Below are 26,765 nucleotides of genomic sequence, written 5' to 3' on the forward strand. Positions count from 1 at the left end.
ACAGGCAGTTCACAGAAAGGCATCAGGCATGGAGTGGGAGTGGGGGTCGGTGTGGGGGGGTGGGGAGGTCTTTTTCCTTTTTGTGTGGTATGTTGTTTACCTGACGATTCTCCCCCACCCCGACTGCCTTTCCTCGTTATTTGTATGCTACAACCAATACACTCATTTCAGACCAGGGGAAGAAAAAAAGAGGAGAGCTGGTGAGTGCACACGCAGTGGAGAGCTGCTGAGAGTGGCAAACCTGCTGCAGGATGCAGCTGAGGACATGAGTCATCCTGAAGGGAACCTCAGCCCTTTGTCCCCACCCAAGACCACTCCTAAGTGCTGCCCATTTTGCCCTTAAACATTTCTCAGACCTGCCCCTCCTCTGCCTCCCGCCACCATTCCCCAGTCCAGATCAACATCATTCCTCACCGTGCCATTGCCACAGCCTCCTCCTGGCCTCCGGCTCCCTGTGCAGCCAGAGTGGGCTTCACGGAAGCGGGTCTGCCCCTCAGTGGCTCCCCAAGGCCTGCAGGAGGAACCCAAGCTCCACGACTCTGCATGGAACGTTCAGCCTCCTGCCTCCCTGCCTCTCGCCTTTGCCTCTGGCAACCCAAGTTGCTCCTAGTTGTCAGTACAGAGCTGGTTGTTTCTGGCTGGGGAACCTTTGCCTCGGGAACCGATCATAACCCTGAAAGACACAATCCCGAATACCATAATCCCAAATGATCAAAGTCCCAAAAATAGAATTCTGGAAAAATTCTTTAAAAGATACTTTATTTGATAAACATATAAAAAACATGACAGAGCACTTCACAGGCCACTTTACACAGTAAAATACACAATAATATACCTTTGCAAGCATAAACACGCAGGTATACTGAATAGTGTGAGCATAACAGTCATGAGCAGACAAACCGTATTCATAAAGAAATAGCTCAAAAGGGAAATGTATAAGCACATATCGCTGTAGTTGGTAATTGTGTGCACCCCGCTTTATAGCCACAACCATCTGAAATGCCACGGTGAACAGCCAAAGTCTTTTGATGCCATCGATCAAAAACTGCAATGGGCCATGACTGCATGCTGCCACCTAAAGAGCTGAGACATTGAGAAATTTCATCTCTTCATTTCTTGAGGAAGCTTCAATGTTTTCCGATGTCTAAGGCAGCAGAGGAAAATTCTGTCCCAGCTCTCAGAGAGACCAATGCACCTTCTATACTTGTTCTTCGGGCCCAGCCAATTGGATGGAGCCCGCCAATACGGAAGGCAGATCTTCCCCACCTAGTCTACTCAGACTCGCCCAGTAGTCTCCCCTGGAAACACTCCCACAGACAAGCCCAAAATAATGCTTTGCCAGGTTTCTTGAGGTATTCCTCAATCCAGTCAAGAAGACACCTAAAATTAAATCCACAAATCCACTCCGTGTCAACTTGGCAGCCATATATCTCTCCTCAAACCATACTTAATTTCCAAATAAAGACAATAACAAGGTAATAGTTCTGCCTAGTGTGATACAACTCTCCTGTGATTGTCATTTTGGGGATGTTAGATTTTATAGATTTTGATCTTTCAGGATTTCAACATTCAGGGTCATGGCATTCAGGATTGTGTCTTTCTGGATTATGATCCAAGCCTCTTTGCAGCAGTCCTGCTGTCTGCAGTATTGCTCTCTTCCAACTTCCTCACCTTAGCTCAGCCACCCTCTACTCCTGGACTGAGACAAAGTATTAATATCACCTTAGAAAGTCTTCTCTAACTCCCTCCTCACCCCACAAGCCAGGTTTGTTTTTCTTCTCTGTGTATTTAATGATCTGTTCACTTGTCCACCTTCACTCCTAGAATATTCTCCTTGAGGACAGAGATGGTGTCTTATTAATTTTTTTCTTTCAAATACCTAGCACAGTACCTGGCACCTAGTAGGTGCTCAGTAATTGCTTAGTGTATGAATAAATGAATGAGTGAATTAATAAATGCATGAGTACCGTGTTTCCCTGAAAATAAGACCTACCCATAAAATAAGCCCTAGCAGGATTTCTAAGTATTTGCGCAATATAAGCCCTACCCCAAAATAAGACCTAGTAATGGGCGTGGCTACACAGTGTATCTGCACAACCCATGCATTTTGTCATGGAGCGGTAAAGAAGATGAGCAGCCCTTCTCATCTGCCCCATCGTGACAGCTTCTATCCCAAAGGTGACCGGAAAGATGTGGGCAGCCCCACCAACAAAGTCAGCTCCCCTGTCAGGTCCCAGCTAATGGTTCTAAAGGAAATAGAGTCGCAAGTAATTCAGGATGGAATTTGGGCTTTGGAGAGTAATGATGATGTTCCAGAAGAAGACGACTTAACCATATTTGAACAAATGTAGGTTGTTGTACCGTACTTAAAAAAAATAACACATCCGCTGAAAATAAGCCCTAGGGTGTCTTCTTGAGGAAAAATAAATATAAGACCCTTATTTTCAGGGAAATATGGTAGATGTGAGAATGAGTCCACCTTGAGCCAGACTTGTCTTGCCTGCTTTTTGAGAAGTCTGTCTTCCTCTTAGGCAATTTCTTGCACCAGTCAGAAACATAAACTCTGAGTATCTCAGTTCTGCTGCTTAGTGGCCATGTGAGCTAATCTCTCAATCTCAGTTTCCTTAGAGTAAAGTGGGGATCATTATCATGGGGTTATTGTCAATATTCAATGACATGAGGTCTACGAAGTGCCTAGTATAGTGCTTGCTACATAGCACTTCATATAGGCAGGTGCTTTTATTACTTCTAACTGATTTGCTTATATAGCTTGTTTGGTCTCCCACGTAGACCAGCTGGAAAAACCTTCATTGCTATAACTTTCCTGGATCTATCTTCAAGTCTCATATTCAGCTGATGGCAAAATGCCCCATTCTCCTGAGATTGGGCTTTTGGTGGAAGGTAGGGGAGCCAAGGTCCCAAATCAATAAATAGCCACTGTTGTCCGATCTGATATCATTCCTTTGCTTAGAAGCTTTCACTGGTTTGCCACTGTTTATAGCATGACGTCCAAATTCCTGAGCTCAACATTCAAGACCCTTGATGATCAAAACTCCACCACCCTGAACTTTTCCAGCCCTGTGCTTGCCTTACATCGTTCTCACTGGGAACGCCCTTTCCCCACTTTGCCTGTTGAAACCTGCCCACTGAGGCCCAGGGCAAACACAATTTCCATGAAGCATTTCCTGACTCACTTAGATGTAATTAATCACCTTTTCTCTTGGGCTCCCATTGGGTTTAATTTAGATTTCCACTGTACCCACTTTTACCCTATGTTTGTGGTAGTTAATTCTGTTATTGGACTTCTTACCTCCCTCCAAGTAAAGAATAAACCCACAGTGCAAATAAATGTTTGAATTGTTGAATACTGACATGTTATGATCAGCGATAGAAAACATGTGGGTGGGGCAGACCAAGCCTGCAAAATAGAGCTGCGGGAAAGGCTCTTGGGGTAGGGTTAGAGAAGGTATGTGAGGGCAATATGCCAAAAAGAAGCTTATCAGAGCCAGGGTGACTAAGCTTCTAAGGGCCAGAGATGTCTGGTAGTCAGTAGTCTTGGGAAGGTATCTGCTCAGACTTTGAGTGGAGACTAATCTAAGATTAATTGGCTCCACCCCTTTATGGGCTGTGTTGCCTCAGGAATACAAGAAAATAGAGGTGTTTTATACCTGTGCTTGACTCCTCCTGCCACCTGCAGTTAATCCAGCTGAGCACAGGTTCCAACCCTTTGCATTGTCCCAAATCAGGTGAAAAAGAGGATTAGAGAGGGGAGACCCTAACTATGCACTGAGAAACCCAGTGTGGAAAAGAATGGGATTCCTTCTGCAAGTGGCTCAGAGGCAGAGCCTTTGGGCAGGTCAGGAGGCAGGTCTTGGGCCGGGTAGAACTCTCCAGCTTTCCCTTCATTGCTGCAGGCCACTTCCCTCCCTTTTTCTTGTTAATTTTTTTCTCCTCTGTTCTTTTTCTTCCCTCTCCTATCTTAGTTGCTATCCTTAGCATAGTCTTTCCATGCCCAGACCAACAGCTTCCTCCTTCCAAACTAATGTTTCCAGTGATAATTCACGTTCCTGGAATAAGCACATGGAAATTCCCAATGACAGATATCAGGAAAGTCAAGTAGGGTGGGGTGTTTTCCAAAACACAGGATTCGAGAATGAAGTCATTGGGACTTAGATGTCTTTGTGCTGACTGCATCCATATCAACCATCACAGATGGAGGAGAAATGGGAAAACTTACCATTTTAATAGTTTGGCTTTGAACAACCTTCAAAAAACATTAGCACTTTGTTTTATTGAATTACCCTTTGATGAGCAACGTTCCTGGAAAGCGAACGCCTAAACTGCTCCATGGGGACCAGGAGTGAGGGGCTGGGAGCTATCAGTGAGTTTGTCATTGCAGTTTTCCTCTATTCATGGAAGAGGTTGTCCTCTGCACTCCCCAGCTCTTTTTGCTTGTATTCCATAATCACCAAGGACTCCAGATTACAATTCACTTTACTTCGTACACTCACCATAGAAAGAAGACATGGTGGTCAGCACACTTGAGAATCTAGTCTACTTAATAATTATCTCTCTTGCAGTGAATTTAAAACTTGGAATGTGACTTGGGAGAGAAGGGGGAAAATGATGTAAGACTAGAGACAGCACTCTATACTCTCTTACTCATTTTCCATATCCTGCCCTCTACCCACCACCTCACATATTTTTCTCTAAATGAATAAATGGAGAGTCCTACAGGATAAAAACAAAAGGCATAAAAGGGCAACTTGTGGCCAGAGGGGAGCAGGAGGTAGTGGGGAGAGACCCTGCTGGGAGGTCATGGATGGATTTAGGGGCTGGGAGTGTGATTGAGCCCGGACCTTTCTTAAACAAGAACTAAGGGGTCCCCATTCTTTCACACCATCCTTTTGTTCCCCAAATCACTGCCTGTGGTAGTAGACTGAATTCAGTAACTCACTTCAGTAATTTACAGCCTACTTACTTTTCCCTGGTATGCATGGGCAATCTCATTAACTCAAGGAACTTAATAAAAAGAAAAGAAGTCCCTCTTGGAGTACAAAGATGGAAAAGATACAAAGACACCCAGTATCTAGTTCTTGTTTCCGGATCCTGATCCTGTTATGCTCCCCCAAGAGTTGGGGATTATTGCACATGAATCGCTGTGCAACTTCCTATCTTTGCTGTTCAAGGGAGCAAAACTCCAAAACTGGATTAAATTTAAAGGTGTTGGGCTGATGAAAGGAAAGCAATGTAAGTAGCAGCAGCCCAAGTTTGAGAACAGGGCTCCAATCTTAACTGCCTGCTTCCCAGGATTGTCCATTAAAAACCATATTCCCATGATCTGGCTCCCCCACGGTTATCATATCAGAAGTGGGAAGCTTACCTTTAATTGCTTATCGTCTCCTAATAGCCAAAAAAAAGAGATGTCTAATTACTACTGACTCTACTTTCTCCTACTTAAGGAAATAAGTCAATAAATCAAAATATTTTTTCTGCAGTTGACCAATATAAAGCTACCTTTCAATTTATGATATAATTATTTTTTTAAAAATTTTTACTTGGATGACATATAAAAATATTTAAGAAATCAGGTAATACAAAAAGGTGTTTATAATGAAATACCACAAGCCCTTACCCCTTTACTTAAGTCTGCACTCTGAGAGGCAACCACTTTTAACTGTTTCTGTGTTTATAGTAGTTTCTTCCATATCTTAAATCATAGGATTATCGCTATTAGACATTACCTGCTAACTTGCGTTAAGGTGGACAATGCTTTAGCTCTGTCCACCTTCCTGGCCCTTTTGCCTTTCCACAATATAGTAACATAACTGTTTTTTAATTTCTCTAACATTAGTAAAAATACATAAATTCCCCTTTCTTGTTTTGTTAAGTCAGATTTCTTAGTTCGTACATTGAGGATATTAAAGGCCCTGTACTTCTTTCTACCTCTCCCTTCTATTCCTTAACTAAATTCAGCTATACTTTTTCTTTTACATTATCAAGATTGATAACATTTTGTTCAATAACTAGTATTAAGTCTGCTATTTGTCTGTAACTTTCTTCTTTTTTTTTTTTTTGAGACAGAGTCTCACTGTACTGCCCTGGATAGAGTGCCGTGGGATCAGCCTAGCTCACAGCAACCTCAAACTCCTGGGCTCAAGCGATCCTCCTGCCTCAGCCTCCCGAGTAGCTGGGACTACAGGCATGCACCACCATGCCTGGCTAATTTTTTCTATATATATTAGTTGGCCAATTAATTTCTTTCTATTTTTAGTAGGGACAAGGTCTTGCTCTTGCTCAGGCTGGTTTTGATCTCCTGACCTTGAGCAATCCGCCTGCCTCGGCCTCTCAGAGTGCTAGGATTACAGGCGTGAGCCACCTCGCCCGGACTTGTAGCTTTATTCTAAAAGTTAGAAATCAGCCAGGTGGCTCACGCCTGTAATCCTAGCACTCTGGGAGGTCGAGGCAGGAGGATTGCTCAAGGTCAGAGGTTCGAAACCAGCCTGAGCAAGAGCAAGACCCCATCTCTACTAAAACTAGAAAGAAATCAATTGGCCAGCTAAATATATATATATAAATTAGCCGGGCATGGTGGCATGTGCCTGTGGTTACTCGGGAGGCTGAGGCAGTAGGATCGCTTGAGCCCAGGAGTTTGAGGTTGCTGTGAGCTAGGCTGATGCCACGGCACTCACTCTAGCCCAGGCAACAGAGTGAGACTCTGACTCAAAAAAAAAAAAAGATATAAAAGTTAAAAATCAATAAGTAGACTCAAATAAGTGAAAAAAATCTATGTTCTTGAATAGAAAGACAACATCTTTTTTTCCTAAGTTTATAAACTTTCTATAATACTATAAAAATATCATCAGGCTTTTTTTATTTCTGGAGCTAGACAGGTTGATTATATTTGGAGGAAAAACCAAATAAGTAAGTCTGGAAAAACTGTGAGAAGTGCAGTGGGACTGGGTGGAAAGCCTAGCCCTACCAGGTATGAAAGAACAATGCAAAGCTTCTCTGAGCCCTAATGAAAACAGATGGCATTTGCCCATGAATAGACAGACAGAACAATGGAACAAAATTTCTAAAACTCTAGTAATACTCAATAGCATAAGAAAATGTAGTATATGATTAATGGAAAAGTTCTGCTATTAGGTGCATGCATATTTAAGATTGCTATATCTTCTCAATAAATTAACCATTTTATCATTTTAAAATGTCTCTTTTTCTCTCTGGTACTACTTCTTGCTTTAAATTCTATTTTGCCTAATAGTAATATAGCCACATCAGATTGATTTATTTATTATGATTACTGTCTTATAATATATCTTTTTCATCCTTTTAACCTTTTGGGACTTTGAACTGAAAGTACATCTTTTTTTGATCTTATTATTTGGGCTAGGAGGGGGTTGACTACAATTTCAGATATTTTTGGTTCACCTATGGAATGGATGCTGGGAAGTTTCCAGAATCCAACCACCATGAGAATGCACAGAGATAGATGATTTCTTTGCTTATTAGCCCCTCCTCTACTGCTATTCTTTCAGGAAAGCTTGGGTAAAAATCCCCACTTCCGGTAAACTGCCTTAAATATACACTAATGAAAATATCAAAAGATACCTGCACAAGATTACATTATATATTTTAGTGGTATTTATAATAATAATAGTCTAATAACAATCTAAATGTCCATCATTATGGAACTTTTCCTATAGTCCACAGTATATCTATACAACAGAATACTATGCAGCTACAAAAAAGGAATTACCTAGGATTGAAATGATTGGGTTATTTGTTAAGCATATGTTTAACTTTGGAAGAAAATGACAAGATATGTCTACACAAATACTGGCACATGAATGTTCACAGCAGCTTTATGTGTAAGAGTCAACAACTGGAGACAACCCAAATACCCATAAATTGCTGAATGGCTAATTGTGGTATATTAGTGGAATGCTATTCAGCAATAAAAAGAAACTACTGATATGTGGATCAATCTTAAAATTACTGTGCTGAGTGAAAAGAAGCCAGGAAGAAAATGGAATCATTATATGATTCCATTTACATAAATTTATCGAAAGTGAAATTTAATCTATAGTGACAGAAGGCTGATCAGAGATTGTCTGGAGACATGGGTAGATGGAGGGGTGGATTACAAAGAGGCACAAGGAAATGTACAGAAATAATAAAAATGTTTGTTAACTGGTTTTGGTGTATGCATAAGTCAAGAGAGATCAAATTATATACTTTAAATATTTGTAGTTTATTATTATCTTACAATTATACCTCATTAGACCTGAGTGAAAATTATTTTTAAAAGGAATATGAATATTTCTACATGTTATGAAGTGATTTCCAGGATATATTAAATGAAAACACAGTATGAAGAGAAATACATATAGTATGTTACCATATATCTACGAAAGTGAGAGATAAAAATAAACACAAATACATGAGTTTGTACACCTGTGCACATACCTACATGTGTGTATATACACATATACTTGTTTATATAAAAAAGACAATTCATAAAAACATGTTGATATATATCAACATATATATGTACATATATATAGACAGAGACATATATATATATACATATATATAGAGACAGAGAAGGAATAGAGTGGAGTTGGTAATAGGGATATAAAGTAAATGCTTTAAATGTATCTAATTCCATAGATATGGCTTTTGAACCATATAAGTAGTCTCCATAATTCTAAAACAAAATTAAATTTTAAAAAAGCAATTGTGAAAAAGAGAAAGCAAAAATGAAACACATGCTCCTAATATAAGACCAGTTGGTAGCATTACCACATAGAGAGAAACTATTTCAACTAACTTTAAAATACAACATTTGTGACTATGCACACCTTGGGGTATATACTCCAAGACAAAAACAATGGCCAGAAAAAAAAATCTTAGCCTGTTTTACTTATCATATTTTCCACAGTAATGCTTACTCTGTTATTCTTAATATTGTATTGTGTTTTTATGTAGGATAAAGCAAATAAACAAGTGTATCGTTGTCACTGAAAACTGGTGTATTCAGTGTGGAAGAAAGGAGACAGAGCTACAAAAACAAAAGAGGGCAACTAAAAGCCCTATAGTCTTGAATTTGAATCGGAAGTAATGATTTTTCCTAAAGCAAAACAAGCAAACAAAAATATTTCCTAGCTCATTATATTGAAAAGGTTTAGTAACAATGGCCAAGCCAGTAGCAATGAGAACCCCTACACTCAGATTGTGGTTTATTAGCACCATTGTGTACTAACAAGAACCAGAATGCCTTGGAGAAATGGCAGACTCAAGACCTGGGGAAGGAAACATGTAGGACTATTTGGGAATGTCTTATCATGTCAAATGCAAAACTACTGCATTTGAAACATTACTGAAATCATGTCAAAAGGACCTAGAACCAACTTGAAAAGTCTCTCATGGCCACAAATGGGACTATTTTAGTATTAAGAAGGATAATAACTGCAATGGACAGAAACACACCAACTACTTTAAATCCATGATTTTATTAACACATAGAAAACACATTAAAAAATTATATTAGTCACTTTTGGAAGACTCTGGGGAATCAACTCATTAATGAAAACTGGTAAATAGGGGAAAGAAGAAACAACTTATTCTATTTGAGCTGTACCTCAGGTTAACCAAATGGTTGACAACAGGCTGTTTATCTTCATAGAAGTGTCCCAAAGAATAACTGGAGAAGGAATGATAGATAGAAAAAACAATTATGATCGCTAATGAATTAATGAACCTAGGCCATGATCATCAATGGCTGCTATCAAGAAAAAGAGACCCAGTTAGGCATTATGAGCCTCCTGATAGAAGTACATACTACTGCCTATGAAGCAGACTTGCCAAAAATCCAAATCTGAATCTGGTCAAGCTTCTAGATCTACTCGCCAATTTATGGAAAATGCAAAATCTCCACAATGGGGGTTTAATTTTAAAAATACAGACTTTGAGGAACTCAATTGACAAAACAATTTGGTTTCTAAAAACAAATAAAAATAAATGTAAGGATGGGAAAGATCTAAAGAGACATAAGGAGCATATCAATCAATATACAGAGTTTATTTGAAAGACTATCATTTGGAGCTAAATACTGAATTATTTATGGATTTAATGATATGATGACTTGGATATATTTCCAAACAATACAGAAAGTGGGGGGCACAAATGAAACAAAATTGGCCATGAGATGGATCACCATCGAAGCTGGGGGATGGGCACCTAGGGGTTCTTTGGACTATACAATATTTTTGTATATGTTCCAAATTTTTCAAAATAAAAACTGCAAAACAAACCACAAACAACATTTACATTTTATGACCTTGCAAATATTATTCACAGCCAAGTGGAGTAGTGTGCTATGGTCCCAAAGTCCCAAACTCCATGCCTCTCAAAGGAAATGTTTCTAATATCAAAGCTAAACACTTCTTTCTTACAATATATTATACTAATCGCTAAATATTTTGTTACATTGTAGTTTTTTGTATCTAGACCATGCCTTCTAACACATTCCACCTTTCAGAATAGATTCCAGTTTTCTTCTTGAAGCCCACTAACTTCTTATTCATATTTGGAATGGCTGCTTCATATTCGAACTTTAACATTTTTATGAAGGTTTGTATTTTTCCTGATGTTTCTAATGACCTTTTTAATTGCTTTAGCATGCCCTCAAGTTTATTTTTCCTCAGATCTCAAGTATATAGAGTCCCTTTTATAATCAATTATCTTCATCCTGATACCTTCTATCTTTCCTGCTATAAACTCAACTATTTTCTTTCTAAGTTAGCTGTGCCCAATGTCATCCTGAGATTTTGCTTCTTTACTCTCCTAAATAAGATGCACTCTTTTTTGGATTTCATATTATCTTGGTTTCATTGTTGTTGTTTTAAGCCCTTGTTTTCTCCCATAGTATGTATTAAAATAATTTACTAAGAAAGGGCATGTGAAAGGTAAACTTCCTATGTCTTGCATGTTTAAAAAATGTTTCATTTTGTCTTCACAATTGATTGATAACTTGACTGAGTATAAAATTCCAAATACAAAATCATTTTTCCCTCAAAACTTTGAAGGTGATACTTATTTTCTTTTGTATAATATGTTACTAATACCACTACAAATAATATTCTTTTATAGGACATCTTTTTTTCCCCTGAAAACTCTTAGAATCTTCTCTTTATCTTTGAAGATCTAAAACTTCCACTTGAGGCCACTATCCTAAGAGAAGTAACTCAGGAAGCAAAAAACAAATACTGCGTGTTCTCACTAGGCTATGGGTACACAGGAGCATACAATGGACACTGGAGACTCAGAAGGGGGAAAGGTGGGAGGAGGGTGAGAGAAGAAAAGTTACCTATCAGGTATAATGTATATTTTTCAGATGACAGGAAGACTAAAAGTCCAGCTATTACCACTATACAATTCATCCATGTAACCAAAACCACTTATACTCCTAAATCTATTGAAATACAAAAATTTTTTAAAAACCACAAAGTCTATTTTGAAGTGCAAAAAAATATTTTTTTAATAATGTACATACCTGTAGGTGTTTCTGCATTCATCCTGCTCAACACTTAGTATAATAACATAATAACAATGAAATGAAATTTACTGAGCCCTTATATGCATCATCATATGTCAGGCATCGATTAAAGTGCCTTGTATATATTACAATCACAACAACCTTGTGAAGTAAGTACTATTATTTCCCCTACTTTACAGATGAGAAATTGGAAGCAGATTATATAAGCCCTTTCAATTTAAATAATTGAAATAATTCCTCTTATCTATGGAAAATTTTATTGTATTACTTCTTTGTAATTTTTCCCCTCCATTTATTTCATTTTCTCTTTCTAGAAATACTATTTTTATCTCCTGACAGGAATCTCCATATTATTTATCTTTTCTCTTATAGTTTCCATATTTTTGATCAATGTTATGAAATATTTCCCTGTCTTTATTTTCTCTTTTATTTTTTTTCATGAATTATATTGTTTTACACCAAAAAGTTATGTTGATCTCTGATTTGCCTTTTTCTTACCTTTTCTTATTCTTTTATGAACATACCACTTTTATTAATATAATCTCTCAAGGATACTAGTCAAGTCATTTTAATAGTTATTTTAATAGTTATCTATTTTCTGAATTATTTTCTTAATTCCAACATCAGATTTACTTATCTTAAGAGTGATGTCAGTAAGATGGCAGGACAAAACTTTCCAGTACTCATCCCCTCACAAAAACATTGACTGAACAACTACTCATGCAAGAAAATACTTTCATAAGACCTAAGAAATCCAGGTGAGTGATTACAGCACCTGGGTGGAGCACAGAAATGAGTAAAGACACTTCAAAGAAAGTAGGAAGGACACTGCCATATTGATTTTCAAAATGGCTCTACCATTTTACATTCCCTGTACCGTTTTACATTTACATTTACAAACTCTCAGTATATAAGTTTTCTGTTCTGTTTTGTTTTGTTTCATTATTCTAATAGTTGCAAAGCAATATCTCATCATGGATTTAATTTGCATTTGATTTTAATAACAAATAATATTAAACATCTTTGTATGTGCTATTTGCCATTCATATTTCTTCTTTGGTGAAGTGGCTGTTTAAATCTTTTGCCCATTTTTAAATTGGGTTGTGTGTTATCTTATTTTTTGAGAACTCTTTATGTATTGTAGATATATTCCAACCACCATTTTAAATACTTTCTTTCAAAGGTCCCTTGAAGAAGCTACTATTATTATACCTAGTATATAGATTATGAAACCAAAGAACAGGAAAATTAAGTAACTTATTCAAAGTCTCATGACCAGCAAGTAGTGGAAGCACTGGGATTTGAAAACAGACATTCTGATTCTAGGGCTCTTGTTCTAAACCAGGACTGGCAAACTTTTATAAGGGGCCAGATAGTAACAATTTTAGGTTTTGTGGGCCATAAAGTCTTTGTTGCAACTACTCAACTCTACCATTATAACTCATGGGAACTCAGAAACAACACATAAATAGGTGTGTGTGGCTATGTGTCAGTAACACTTCACTTACATACACTGAAAATTGAATTTCATGTAGTTTTCACATTGTGAGTATTGCTAACCCTCAATCTAAACTATGATACCATACTGCTTTCCACTTGAACTATTGACGCTTCCCATTCATGTGTCCCCAAACACCAAAGTTTTAAGTACTGTCAATAAAATATTTATCTTCTTGTCTTAAAATTATATATCCCTTTTATAATTATTCATACTGTCCATGATGCACAATGGCGCATAAGTACTCAGTAAATATCTGTTGAATTGAATTGAAATAACTGATTGAATTGACATATGGATAAAACACATTTCATTCCTGATCCTCTTTCCAACTATTTTTTTTTTTTTTTTTTTGAGACAGAGTCTCGCTTTGTTATCCAGGCTAGAGTGAGTGCCGTGGCGTCAGCCTAGCTCACAGCAACCTCAAACTCCTGGGCTCAAGCAATCCTCCTGCCTCAGCCTCTATTTTTTTTTATTAATAATTACTGGGCACCTTGTCCACTATTATTGCCTTTTATATGTCATAGTTATTATCTTTCATAATAATGGATTTAATGATTTCGTAATATTTGTCTCTCTCCCCACAAGATTTCCATGTTAAATGCCTTTTGAACAGTTTACAAAGCTTGCTATGATGTTCTTCTCGTTCACATTAAAATATTAATTGAGGGCATGTTGTATATGAGGCACATCACAGGTGCTGATGACTCAATGGCCAATGAGTCGGATTGCCTGCCTTGGAGGAGCTCATAACCTAGGAGAGGAGTCAGAAAAATAAATAGGCCAGTATGGTGCAGTGATATTAGCATTATGATAGAGGCCGGTGCAAGGGGTTATGGGAGCATTTAGAAGGCCCCCAGCCCTGTAAATAAGGATCTGTATAAATTGACTCTTGCCAGGAGCCTTGCATTTTTGTAAGCCTCAGCAGGGTGGGAGTGGGTGAAGGGAATCTTTAAAACCATCTCTGGGGTTACCTACTCACTTTCTGAATCCTACTCTCTTTACCAATTTAATGACTTTCAAATGTCAAAAGCTAAAACATTACCTGTCCCCTTGATCCCTTTCGTTTCATTCAAACCAGACACGTTTTGGTTTCTTCTGGCTGCATAATTCATTCTCACATGAGTCAGAAAGTTGGGCAGCCGGTTTGGAGCCCCTGTGAATTCCCACTCAAATCTGGGAAGAGAGCGGAGTTCCCAGCAGCACTGTCAGGCCTGTGGTCCACATCAGCATATTTGGTCTCTGGATCGTCTTGAAACTGGTTTTCTTTTGCCTGCCATGGCCTGTGAATCTTTCTCAATTTGGATCCTGGGACATGGCTTCCTCCTTTTTTCGTTCACATGGAGACTTCTCCGGGCTGCGTTTCTCTTCATGCAGACGGTGTTTATCGATGGCTGAGAACGCTCTTGCCTGTAGCTCTGCAGCTGACACCAGCATTAAGGGCTAAGGTGTATGTATTAGCGTTTGTACTGCACGGGATGTGGAGCGGAGAAAGCCATGGAAAGCAACAAGTTGCTGTGTGCTGTCAGGTTTGGGTAAGAAAGGCAGAATGGGGTGGAGACTGCTGGGAGAGAAGGGTTTCCAATCGCCAGCTTGGTACACGGTCCTGAGACAAGTTCCCTTTTTATCATTATAGCTATTGTGTGAATGGTTCACATATTGATTGTGTCTTTTCTCTTGGAAGAGCTGGAGAATGTGGCTCCTTTTGCAAATCCCACTGCGCTTTGATTCCAGAGGCCATGTCTTAATGTCATCATTTCTTTGAGGGGCAAACCTCCAAGAGATAGAATGTCCAATAGAGGAGTATACCTGATAAAAATTCCCTTGTTCTTTGTACTAGAAAATAAATTTAGCATCACACTCTGTCCATCTGGACATCATTAATATTGTCAACCACTCCCTCCAATAGCCCTTAATGTCTAAATAATTACTCCCTGTGGCCATAATCCGACATGATGTCACTCCCCTCCTGATTTGCATTTCATAGATAACAGACAGCTTGGGAATTGTAGGAGCCTTTGTGAGCTGTTCTGAAAGCCTAACACTGACTCCCACCGTCACCTCAATCACATCATGTCCCCTCCTCTAAATCTGTCACCAAACTGCACAGCCTTCCCCCACTCAAATTACCTTTTCCTTCTGTTACACCATCGCTGGCTCTGTCTTTACCAAGCTCAACATCCTGATTGATAACTGGAAACAAAGTTGACTAATCAAGACATTTCAGTGCTTTGCTTAATGTGGATATCCTTGCCTGGAATTTTTACTTTTCACTCCTGTGTGTGATGAAAATATATCCCTCCAACACACTAATCCTTTCTCCACCATGGCTTCCCCCGTTCACAGACAAACAGCCGCCCTCCTGGGGCCAGCCTAATGCCTGGGCCAAGGCTGCTTCTCTGGGTCCCCTGGTGGGTTTCTCTCCCCCACCCATCGCCCAGGCCTGGACAAGCACAAACGCTTTCATGGAGCCAGATAAGAATGAGGCCAAAGCGTGGGCTATGGAGAAATTAAGAGTTGTTTCCTTTTTGTAAATTTACTTCCTTTTATTTTTTACCTCTCTTTACATAATATTTTTCCTTTAATTTCTCCTTTTCTTCCCCTGTCACCCCTCAATTCCCCTTCTTGCTGTCCTCTTAACCAACTTTTGGCTTCCCTCTTCCCAGTTAGTGATTTTTCTTTTCTGTGGCTAGATTTGATCTTTGTCTGCACAAGGCCAAACATATCTGGATGTATAGTAAAAACATGTTGTCAAATACCCAGATATTTCCCAAACATCTGGATATTCGGGCAGCTAACAGCAACAACAGCTGATTAATGGAATTAATGTTTCCCTTTTCAGTCCTCTCTTGACGTGGGTTGGACAGTCTTATCAGCCACAATCTAAAACATGGCCCATTATGTGCCAGCGATTCTTTTTTCCTCCCACATGGGGAATTATCTCTGTCAATCATTTTATCGTCAACGAGAAAAGGAAGAAATTTGTCTCTTCTTGGCTTCGAAGTCCATCACCACTCTATGCCTCAGTTCTTTGCTCATTGTAAAGGCTGCTGGGAACTGACAATACTTTTAACCTTTCCCACCCCAGAGGCAGGGAGAAAGAATGAGGCACGCGAAACACTGTTTTCTCCATACGAGCCTGGAGAATCGACAAGAACTCGTTTCTCATTAGAACCACTCTCCATCTGGTTTGAGATGTGATTTTCTCCTCATTCTCTCCTGTATTCTTTGTGCCACTCGGTTTACAAGAGAAGGCAAAATGACGGCGATTTATTATTCCTGTCCGCTGTTTGCTACAAAGGGCCCACATTATCTGTTTATATTTTTCTCAGGTAGCTTAGAATAACATTTTTGTGCCCCATCGGGGCCTTCGGTAGAAGGACGATCTCTGGGGACAGCCCCAGACAGCAAAGTGTTCATCGTTATAGCTGGCAGCCTCAGAGCAACTTGCAAACGTTAGGAGCTGCCTGGCATCTCCGTCGCAGTTCCAGCGCTAACCTGTCTCACCGAAGGACAATTCAGAGGTGCAGCGGCTGCGCCCACCCAGGGCCAAAGGCAGGGTGGGGAGCGCTGTGTCTACACGTGCAAATCAATTAAAGTTTGCGTGTGCGTGTGTGAGTGAGCAAGTTATTCTGAACTAAAAGACTAAGGTAAATGGATCTGTTGGATGTTCCTGTTTTCAGCAGAATAGAGACACAGCCCCCTAAGTCAGGGCAGTCGGAAAACCAATTCCAGTGTGACGCGCTGTCGCAGGGTAGACTTGCCCAGGCCGGGGCGGCTGGCCCCCGCCGCCCCTCACCCCCACGCACGTCCCATCCCCGTGGGCGCAGCCCTGGGCACCGCGTGTCCCGCGACTGCGCGCCAGCCACAGGCCGGGCTTCCTGCTCTCCGCGACTGGCCGCTCCCCTCCCTTTTCCTCCCCCTTCCCCCTCCCCCCTCCCTGGTCCCCGCTCCCAGCCCCCCAACCTTCTCCCAGAGGAGGTGACAGACGGGCCTGTAATTTGGTTCCATTCGCTCGACTGGAGCAACACCTGCCCCCCTCCCCTGGGACGCGAGGGTCTCATCCCAAACCGTACAAGAAGCCAAAGACAAATCCGAGCCCACATGCAAATACGACGGGGAGAGGAACACAGGCTGCAAGCCCGCCACAGCTCGCCTTCTGCCCGCAAACCCGGGCCATCAAATAACTTAAGTTCCAACTAGTAAACATCACCCAAACTTTAATTTTCAGGTTTTAACTTTAAAAATTAATAATAATGATGAGCTATCATTGCAAGAAACAGCATTTCCTTCCACTCAGACCACATCACAATACAAGTGCCTGGCATTATTAGGCTGTACTGGTAGCAAAGATGAGAAATGGAGCCAGGTAGAAAGAGCAAGGTGATAGGAGACCTGCAGGTGTGTGTCTGAGGACTGTTGGCCACGTGGCATCTGGCACACCCACCAGACAGTAGTGTGCATCCCTGGATGGGATCATTTTCTTTGTGTAAGGCCCTGAGTGCCCACATGTAGCCTCTCTATTAAGCACAACACTCATTTCTTTTTCTATTTAATTAGAATTGCACAAAGGCACTAACCGCTAAGACTTTCTGAATATTTTCCCAATCTAAGTGTTGTCAAGATCCTCTTTCGATAGTGACTCATTCTGGATCCTCCTGAGGCTTGATCCAGAGCACCAAGGCCTGATGTTTTCAGCAAGAAACCTCCTAAAGTCACAGGCAGAACCACAGCCCCATGATGCCTTCTTCACCTGCTCCACCTCTTTGTGATGTTCAGGTCTCTCCTTGTAGCATGGAGAGGACAAGTCCAAAGGACCAGCCCCATGTCTAGTCCAGGGCCTGGGCTGCTTAACAGAAAATTTGTTCAAACTTTCAATTGCCATAGGTTTTGGTGTTTTTTTTTTGTAAAAAAAGGAAACTTGTACTTTCTTCCTTTTATCAAAGCATAAGCTTTTGAATTGTATTGCCCTTCAGGTTCTTTTTCCCATCAAAATCCTTACTAGCAATGTGACCTCTGGTGTATTACCTAACTTCTCTGCATCCTCATCTATAACTTAGGAATAATAATACCTTCTACCTCACTGAGTTTTTGGAGGATTAAATGAGTTAATAATAGAAAGTGCCTGGCACAGGGTAAGTGCTATGCCTGAGCAGTTGATTTTGCAGATATTATCATCAGCTCCCAGGCTGCAACCCCCCAGGGTAGACAGCATGGGGTCTATGTGCAGACCAAGCACAGGATTGGTATTAAAAGGATTCTAGGTGGCTCCACCCCCGAAGGGACTGTGAGCGTGTCACACTTAACCACTCAGAGCATGAGTGTTACCCTATGTTCCCGGGGTGTGAGGGACTCACATAGATAGCATATGTCATGGAGCTTCCACAACTGAAAAGCTCATACAAGGGGCATTTGTTATGGTTGTTAGTGACCCTCAGGCCTGCAGGCCTCTGCTGTCAGGGAGGGCTAGCAAGTCCTCATTCCCAAGACCCCAGAGAGCCTCCTACTCCAGGTCACCTCCTGACTCCAGTGCCTGACCAATGGCTAAGAGGCCCCACCTAATTTTTTCATTAATCTTTAAAATCTGCATATTTGGGCTCTGGCAGCGTGTCCACTCTAGCATGTTCCAGTGCTTCCTGCTACCTTCTCCTTTACTCTTGGCTGTAGTTCTAGCCAACCACCAACTGCCAGCTACCCACACATACCCCACAGGGCAGCTTTGGACTGTGGAATGGCCTTCTGTTATGCCCACCCATGGTGGGGCCGGGGTGGGTGGCGAGGGGGGTGCTCACGTCCAACATGTGTGTACAAGAAAGTGCCAAGGTTAGGGAGGACAAGGAGGGCAGAGGGTGAGTTTTTAAAATAGGAGGTTGACCAGAAAGAGGATCCAACTGCTGAAGGAAAAGGGTCATTAGGAAAGGTGGGTAAGACTAGCTGTGACATTGGCCTCAAAATATAAAGTGCTCACAGATGATTCTCAGAAAATGCTGTTCATTTGTTTCACCATGATTATGGTATATTTGTAGTGTTCAAAGAAAATAAAAAGAGTCTTTATCTTTTAGGAGATGCTTACTGATGTTTTCATGGATAAAATGATGTCATCTTTGGGATTTGCTTCAAAAAGTCCTAAGGGTTAGTGGGAGACAGAGAGCAAGAGTATACATGAAAATGTACTTACTGAAGGTGGGTGCTGGGTATATTCAAATCCATTTTACTGTTTTCTTGGCTTTTGTAGCTGTTTTAAAATTTTTCCATAAGAGTGTTTTTAAAAATGTAGTTGCTCAGGAAATTCGTGCTGATTGACTTTTACTCACCAGGCCCCAGTCGGCTCACACCTGTGCTGAGGGTCACAGAGCTCCACCCTCCAGCCCAACCCCCTCCTGCCAGCTCGGGAACATTCTCTAGACTTCCTCACTTCTTTCCAATGCCCGGATGCTCCACAGAGACAACTCTAGAGGGACTTTCTTTCCATCTCTTCAGTCAGTGTCACCCTGTGTCCCTCTCTAGCAGACTGACCCCAGTGGCCTTTCCTTCTAGTTATTCCATCCTGACCCCAGGAGACCCCACAGAAGACACCCCCACATCCCCCTTACCAGTCATACCACCTTTCTCATGATTCAAGAAGCTCCTGAAATCTCCCCTTTTCCTGATATCTTTCTGGGATGTGCAGCAAGGAGCTGAAAAACTTCCCTCCTGACCTGCAAATAGTGACATTGAACAGGAAATTCCAACAGTCTCTCTCTCTCCATTACCTCAAGCAGAATTTAGCTGTTTAATTCCATTTTTGAAAAGGTCACCTACCATAAACATGAATACAGTGAGTGCTATTGAATATAACATGCCCCTTAGAAACATGTTCTAAGTGCTTTACTTGAATTAACCAATTAATCTTTCTAACAATGCTAGAAACTAGGTACTATATCGCCTCCATTTTAGAGGTGAAAAAACTGAGGCACAAAAATAAGTATTTTGTTCAAGGCTACAGCCAGTTAGTAAGAGAGCTGGGATTTGAATACAGCATACGTTGTCAGAGTCTGGGCTCCTGACCACGCTGCTGTAGTGCCTACTGCAGCATTCCACGCTATGGGGAAAACCAAGATGAAAAGAGAAAGGCATAGGCCAGGCTCCAGCATGAAGCGGAATGGGACTTTAGGACATGTGCATCACTTTTAATACGTGCATTTGTGGTTTATTCCATGGTTCACTATGAACTTACCTATACTGTTTTCTGTCTTATAGCATAGGGATTATTTTTATCTGCCTTTGTGTAGAGTTAGTAATGTATCATATGCAGATGGATACAGTTGGTAGAAACCACAAATCATTAATACATTAATGAATTAAAACTAAATCTTAGTTTCTCCTATACAACTTTCTAAGCCTACTACAAATATAAAGGTAATAATAGTAGTTCACATTTATTGAGCGCTTACTAGGGTTTCCTATTCTGATAGCGCTATACATTATCCCATGGAAACTTCATAACATGCATTTGAGATGAATACATATATTGTCCCATCCTATAGATGAAAACAGAGGCTTAAGGAGATATAGTAACAACATGTTCAATGTCATACATTTAGAATAAGTTGGAGCCAGGGCCTGAACTCCAGAGTCTCATGTCTCAAACACAGGGATGGGAGAAACAGATAAATTAAGATATAACTTGGGACTCAGAGAACAGAGTAGCTAATGCTGCCCAAAGAAATTGGGGAAAGCTTTGCAAAGGTACGTTTGGTTACATTTGAGTTGGGTCAGAATAGAATAAAATAAGGTTAAAAGAGAGCGTTATAAGCAGAGGGAGAAAGGAAGGAGAAAGCCCCAGGTTATAAAGGACCTGGCATCTCTGGGAAAGAAAACAGAACCAGATTTGGCAGGAACATTTAACGTTGGGGAGACTAGAGTGGCTGAAGGTGGTGCTAGAGATAGTCTGGAACAAGATTATGAAAGATTTTTATGCCCAGATCAGAAACTTGATTTTTTTTTTTTTTAACAGGCAACAAGGAGTTTTCAGGAAGGAGAATGGCATGCTAATTTTAAAAGATGGTTCTAGGGGGAGGGTGAGAATGGCCAGCATGTACCCAGGAGTGTGGGTGGGGAGCCTGAGAAGCCCACCCCACCCATGTGGTGGTGAATAATGTGGACAGATTCAGGTTAGTTCCTACCTCCCGTTAGGAGGGGCTGGCCCTAGGGTGTAGTGTCTTTTTGCAAAGTAGAAAAAGGCTCCCCTTCCTCCAGACAGTTTACCCCAAGCCCAGGCACACGCCTGAGCTGGCACACAGAGCATACACTCCGTTTTGGCCTTCACTCGTCTGCTTGGTTGGGTGGTCTTGTGCACTGCAGACCCTGTGCTCCGTTGGCATTGCAGGAGCTGAAGCTTCCCCTAAGCACACGATGGAGAGATGCAGTGTGGGGCCCAAGAGTAGGGTTTGTGCACAGCACCACCACCCCTCTGTCAAAGGACAAGTATAGATTATGATGAGTAGGGGCAGGTACTTTGATAAACTGACAACATGGTTTCATGACCTTAGGCAACTTACTTTCTTTAAGCCTCAATTTCTTCCTCTGTTAAATGGAGACATAAAAGTACTTACCTCGTAGAATCATTGTGAGAATTACATGAGATAATGCATGCAAATCACTTCACTCAGCAAGCATATAGGACACTGCTCGACACATGTTAGCTATACTAAAGGTAAATGAGATAGCCCATCGAAGCCTGGAAAAGGGTATTGGTTGTACTGCTCTTGTGTTGGCTCTCCCCTCCCCCTTCACCCCTTCCACCCCAAGCCTCAATGGGAAGAAGACTGGTATCCAGAGACAGACAGCAGTGAGGGGAACTGGATAAATCATGGCATCAGAGAGATTGGCTCTGTCTACTTACCTCATCACAGCAGTCTGGTGACATGCATTCATGGGGCAGGGCCACTGGAGGAAGCCCCCCAAACAGGGTCCTTATGAGAAGCAGATGTTCCCTCTTGGGTCCTCCATCCCCATCCAGCCTCAGTCCTCTCCATACCTACTTCCTCTCTCCTAGACTGCCCTTCCTTTGCCACTCCACCCTACCACCCATGCCCTGCCACTTCTCCTCCCCTTGCCCTCACTCTGGAAGGGAAGGGTTTTTCGTCCAGGACTTTGTCCCTTGCTTTCTGGAAGTGAGAAGAAGTCCATCTGGGCAGAGAAATATTCAGCAAAGGTGGCCTGTAGGCTGAGCAGCTGGGGCTAGGCTTTCTGGGGGGTGGTGATGCCCTGATGTGTTGTTGAGCAGCTGGGGACAGAGAGAAGAAGGTGGAGGAGCAGCGGGAAGAAGCGTGGTTCTGGGTCTGTCCCAGGAAACACCGAGCTAGGGGCGAAGGATGAGGCTGGGGCTGGCTGGGGTCAGGTGAGTGATCTGCATGGGCTGTTTTGGTGGCATGAGCACTCAGAACATGTTGACAGGATTTGAACAGGAAGGGCAGTGCTAGTGGCAGCAATCGTGGAAGCTATTAATAGTTAGGCCTAAATTTCTGCGCAGAAGGTACGTTCCCCTACAGCCCTCTCTAAGATGCTGCGCAGCACCAGCACCTCCAGATACTATTCTCTATTTCTTTACCCTGCCTTATTTTTCTTCATAGCATGCAACATTATCTAAAATTAAATACTGTTTACTTGTTGTCAATGTACTGCTCTTCTCCAGTAGACTCTGTCTCATGTATTGCTCTATTTTTAACATCTAGAACGATGCCTGACACACAGTAGATCCTTAATAAATAACTGTTGAATGCAAGAATGAATGACCACCATCATCATCATTAGGCCATCGCCATTACTCTCTCAGGCATGGCTGAACAATCACTGCCTCCACTGAGGGGATGAGTCCATCACCCTCTGGCCTAGCAGAGTGCCACAGTACTTCGTTTCTCTTTGGAGGGTGCTCAGCAGCTTTGGACTTGAAATGACATCGCGAAGATTCTCTCCTGGGATCACATGGGCTGTGCAGGTGGGAAGGGATGCTGCTCTTTCTTTAAATCCAAAAGCAAGGAAGGGCCTTTTATCTAGGGAGGTGAATTAATAGGTCCCTACTAGATGTGAATGGGAAGACTGGATTGGTCAGTTGGAAGTTGGGCTCATAAACCAGGGAAGGGAGGTCCTCGGAAGGTTTCCAAAGGTTACAAGTTGACTTCATGTCCTTGGCATAGGAGCAAGGCCCATTTTTCTGTCATATAATAGAGAGGTGCTATAAGGACTAGGAGTGGTCATCTCTCCCCACTGCCAAGGTGAGAACACCTACAGACACTCATGTGTCTTTGCAGGTCAGAGAGTAACCAGCCATTGCTGTAGTGGCCAGGACATTGTTCAGATATAAGGCAAAGGAAGGTGCTTTTCTTTTTCACATCCTAGAAAGTGCTTTCCTACTATGCACCTCCATATAAAGAAGAGAATGAAGTTCTACTTATTAGGTATCTGTGATACCTGGGCGAAAAGTGAAAAACACTTGCAATCCCACAGACATTTTATATTCATAAATACCAAGCATCCACATAATTGCAATTACACTGAAACTAGAGACTTGGTGTAATACAGACTCAGAGTTCAATAATATTCTATATATGTGTGTGTACATATAGTTTTTAAGTTATTTACATCTTCTGCTTGTAGACAATATAGTTTACATATTTATACTAGCTATAGGCTTTTGTAGATGACATTCTTTCTATCTCAAGGTTGGTCCAGGGCTTAATATTTTTCTCTTGTTTGTAGGTGTCATGTCTTGAACCTGTGTACTGATTAGACATCTGAGTATTACATTACAGTATATACCTTGTTCTTAATAAGTGCCATGAAGACTGAGCTTCAGGGTCTTCTTCTCACTGCCAGTAAAGAGTGACATGACTTAGTGCAGATCACTATTTGGGCCTCAGTTTCCCAACTCTAATTTGAAGAGGTTGGGTTATAGAGTTACTAAGTTTCCTTTTAGAGCAAAAGAATCTACAATCAAAGTAATAGTTTATATAAACACTCTACTTCTTTTCCTCATAGAGAGTAGCATGTCACCATCATATGTGGGCCATCTATTTATAGACTAATCCATGTCCAAGTTTAGAGAGGACATCAAATATCTCAACACATAAATATGCTTATGTTAAGGTTTTGTTTTGTTTACTAGTTCCTTTCTAAGGAATTGAGTCCACCGAGATATTTCATGCTCAGCCAGCATGTTCATTATTTTTAGACAGTATTCTTAAAATAAAAGAGAGGACTTTATTTGATACCTTTATTTATATGCAAAACAGCGCACCATTCATGAGATATGAAAAACTCGTCAGATAGAAACCAGATTATATCTATTTTCACTACAAAATATTGCATCATATAAAGCAACAGAGACACAAAAAAACCCTGAAAAAGACTAAAATCTTTGGATAGCAGATGTGGTTTTTTTCCCTTGTCTCTAAAATACACTCCTTGTGTTAAGAGTTTCACAGCTGTGAACATGAAACATTTTCAGGTTATAGACTTTTCTTTTTGGTGTCACAGAGGAAAGTAGTTCTGAATTCTTTTTTTCTTTTTTTAGGAAAATAACTTAATTTCCTAAAATCATCCCACCCACAAACATCACACACACACACACAAAGAAGAGCTACTCTCCTTATAAACAGTTTGTAAAGTACTTTTCAGACATAACTACAGGTAAGAACAACACACTTACTTTTTTAGAAAACTATAATAGTGAAGTGCTAGGTGTTGCTGATCTCACAACAACAACAAAAAACCTTTCAAGAAGGAACATCTTAATATATAAAATATGTTTAGAAACAGGGAGAATGTGGGAGATTTGTTATACAAGTGCAATATAATTAGAGCAAAAAGAAAGACCACAGTATAATCTCAACAAACACGTAAAAAGTTAGACATTATTCCACAGGAAAAAGTGTAAACACTTGACTATAAATAAATTGGCACAGAGTATCCAAAGTAAAATTATCACCACTCTGAAAAATAAATGTCTTGAAAAAAATACTCTACTCCTTCTAACATAAATAAAAATAGGTTGTCTTTTTCTAACTGCACCTATGGGTCCACATGTTTAAGGTCACAAATAGATGTTTTTGGATATATAAAGGGGCACTTTGCCTGAAAAAGTAATCAGATTATTAGATTTTCCATTTAAATATGGATTTTCCTGTCTACCTTAGTGTCATATCTTGGGGATAAAACCTCACCAAGCTCAAATCCTCCCACAGTGTGTTCTCAGTTTGTTCTCAATGTGTCTTCTTGACCTTACCAAATATTCAGGGTTTATTTGGATTCTAATATAATCTTTCTTTTCACGACAGAGTGACAGAGTGGAAAGTTTCCTGTTCTACCTTTCTGTGCCTAAAATCTCTATATGGAAGAGATTCCTTCCTGTCCCCTCTTCCCCAGCGCTTGGTGATTTGTCAATTAGAAAAAATTCCAGATAGTCTAAAGTTATGAGCCTGTGTACTCTGAGCTTCTGCTCTCATTCTTTCAAAACATGAAGCTTTGTGGGAGATAAAAGTAGGAGAACTCAAGGTCTCCAGTGGGTTAAAGCAACAACCCTTAAAGGGATCCTAACACAACGAGGGGAGGCCCGGAGGCGGCTCACCTCCGGCGCCTCCACGAGGTCCTCCAGGCCTGGACAGTGCCCCCTGCGAGCCCGCCCCGGGGCTCGCCAGACAGCCCCACCTCCCAGCTTCGGAAACCTTCCCTCGTTGCCCGGCTGACCAGAGAGCACAGGTGGCGAGCTTCTTCCCCTATCCAAGTCTCCCGCGGCTGCCGTCCGCTGGGCCGCCGCCGCCTCTGCCATCCCCGCGGCGGCCGCCCGGGTCGGCAGCGTGTCGCGGACGCAGGTACAGGCGGCCTCCCGCGCCCCCGCCCTACACGTCCAGGACGTGGTTGAGATAGGAGATGTAGCAGATGGCCAGGCGCAGGATCTCGATCTTGGAGAGCTTCTTGTCCGGGGGCAGCGTGGGCAGCAGCTTGCGGAGCTCGGCGAAGGCCAGGTTGAAGGCCTCCACGCGGATGCGCTCCCGCGTGGCGTGGGCCGAGCGGTACTTGGCCGTGGCGCGCCGGCGGCGGCGCTTCTCCTCGCGGCTCAGCTGCTGCGGGTGCGGGTAGAGCGCGGCCCGGCTGCCGCCCTTGCCGTCGCCCTCCGCCTCCTCCACCGGCTCCAGGTCCGACACGCTGCCCAGCACCTTGGCGTCCGCGCCGCCCAGCGACTCCGGGTCCGAGTGCGCCGAGCTGGGGTGGTCCGAGTCTGCAGCTTGGTCCGGACTCAGCATCATTTTGGAGGCTGAGGGGGGAGTCAGAAAAGCAATCAATAAAAGGAATCAGGGTCTTCCTTTGCTGTGAAGGATGGTGGGCGAGGGCCTACCACGTCGGCCCTCCCGGCGGACACGAGTCCCGGGCCTTCTCTCCACCGCAGGCCGGCGCGCCGGGAGGGAGGACGCGAGCCCCGCGCCTCCCCGCCGCGCGCGAGCCGGCCAGGTCTCGGCTTGGGCCTGGCCGCATTCCGGACCCAACACCCCGGCCTGCAGGAGGCCAAGACTGGCCTGTGGCCCGGGCCCGCAGGCCTGCAGAGCCGCGACTGGGTTTCTGTCTCCTCTGGCCAAATACCACCTGCGCTCCTCCGCCTCCCTCACTCCATCCCCTTCCCAGACAAACGAATGATTCCGAACAGTGAATCCATCTGGGTTGTGGCGG

The 26,765-nt window shown here is 42.0% G+C and overlaps 1 protein-coding gene across 1 annotated transcript; it reads right to left on the reverse strand.

Moving 5' to 3' along the window:
* Positions 1-24,667: 24,667 nt before the first annotated feature.
* On the reverse strand, positions 24,668-26,394 carry NHLH2 (nescient helix-loop-helix 2). The gene has a single exon (XM_012761966.2). It carries the CDS (start codon positions 26,345-26,347, stop codon positions 25,940-25,942), a length of 408 nt encoding a protein of 135 aa, XP_012617420.1. The 5' UTR covers positions 26,348-26,394; the 3' UTR covers positions 24,668-25,939.
* Positions 26,395-26,765: the final 371 nt, after the last annotated feature.

Source organism: Microcebus murinus, chromosome 2 (assembly GCF_040939455.1).
Source record: "Microcebus murinus isolate Inina chromosome 2, M.murinus_Inina_mat1.0, whole genome shotgun sequence".
NCBI lineage: Eukaryota > Metazoa > Chordata > Mammalia > Primates > Cheirogaleidae > Microcebus > Microcebus murinus.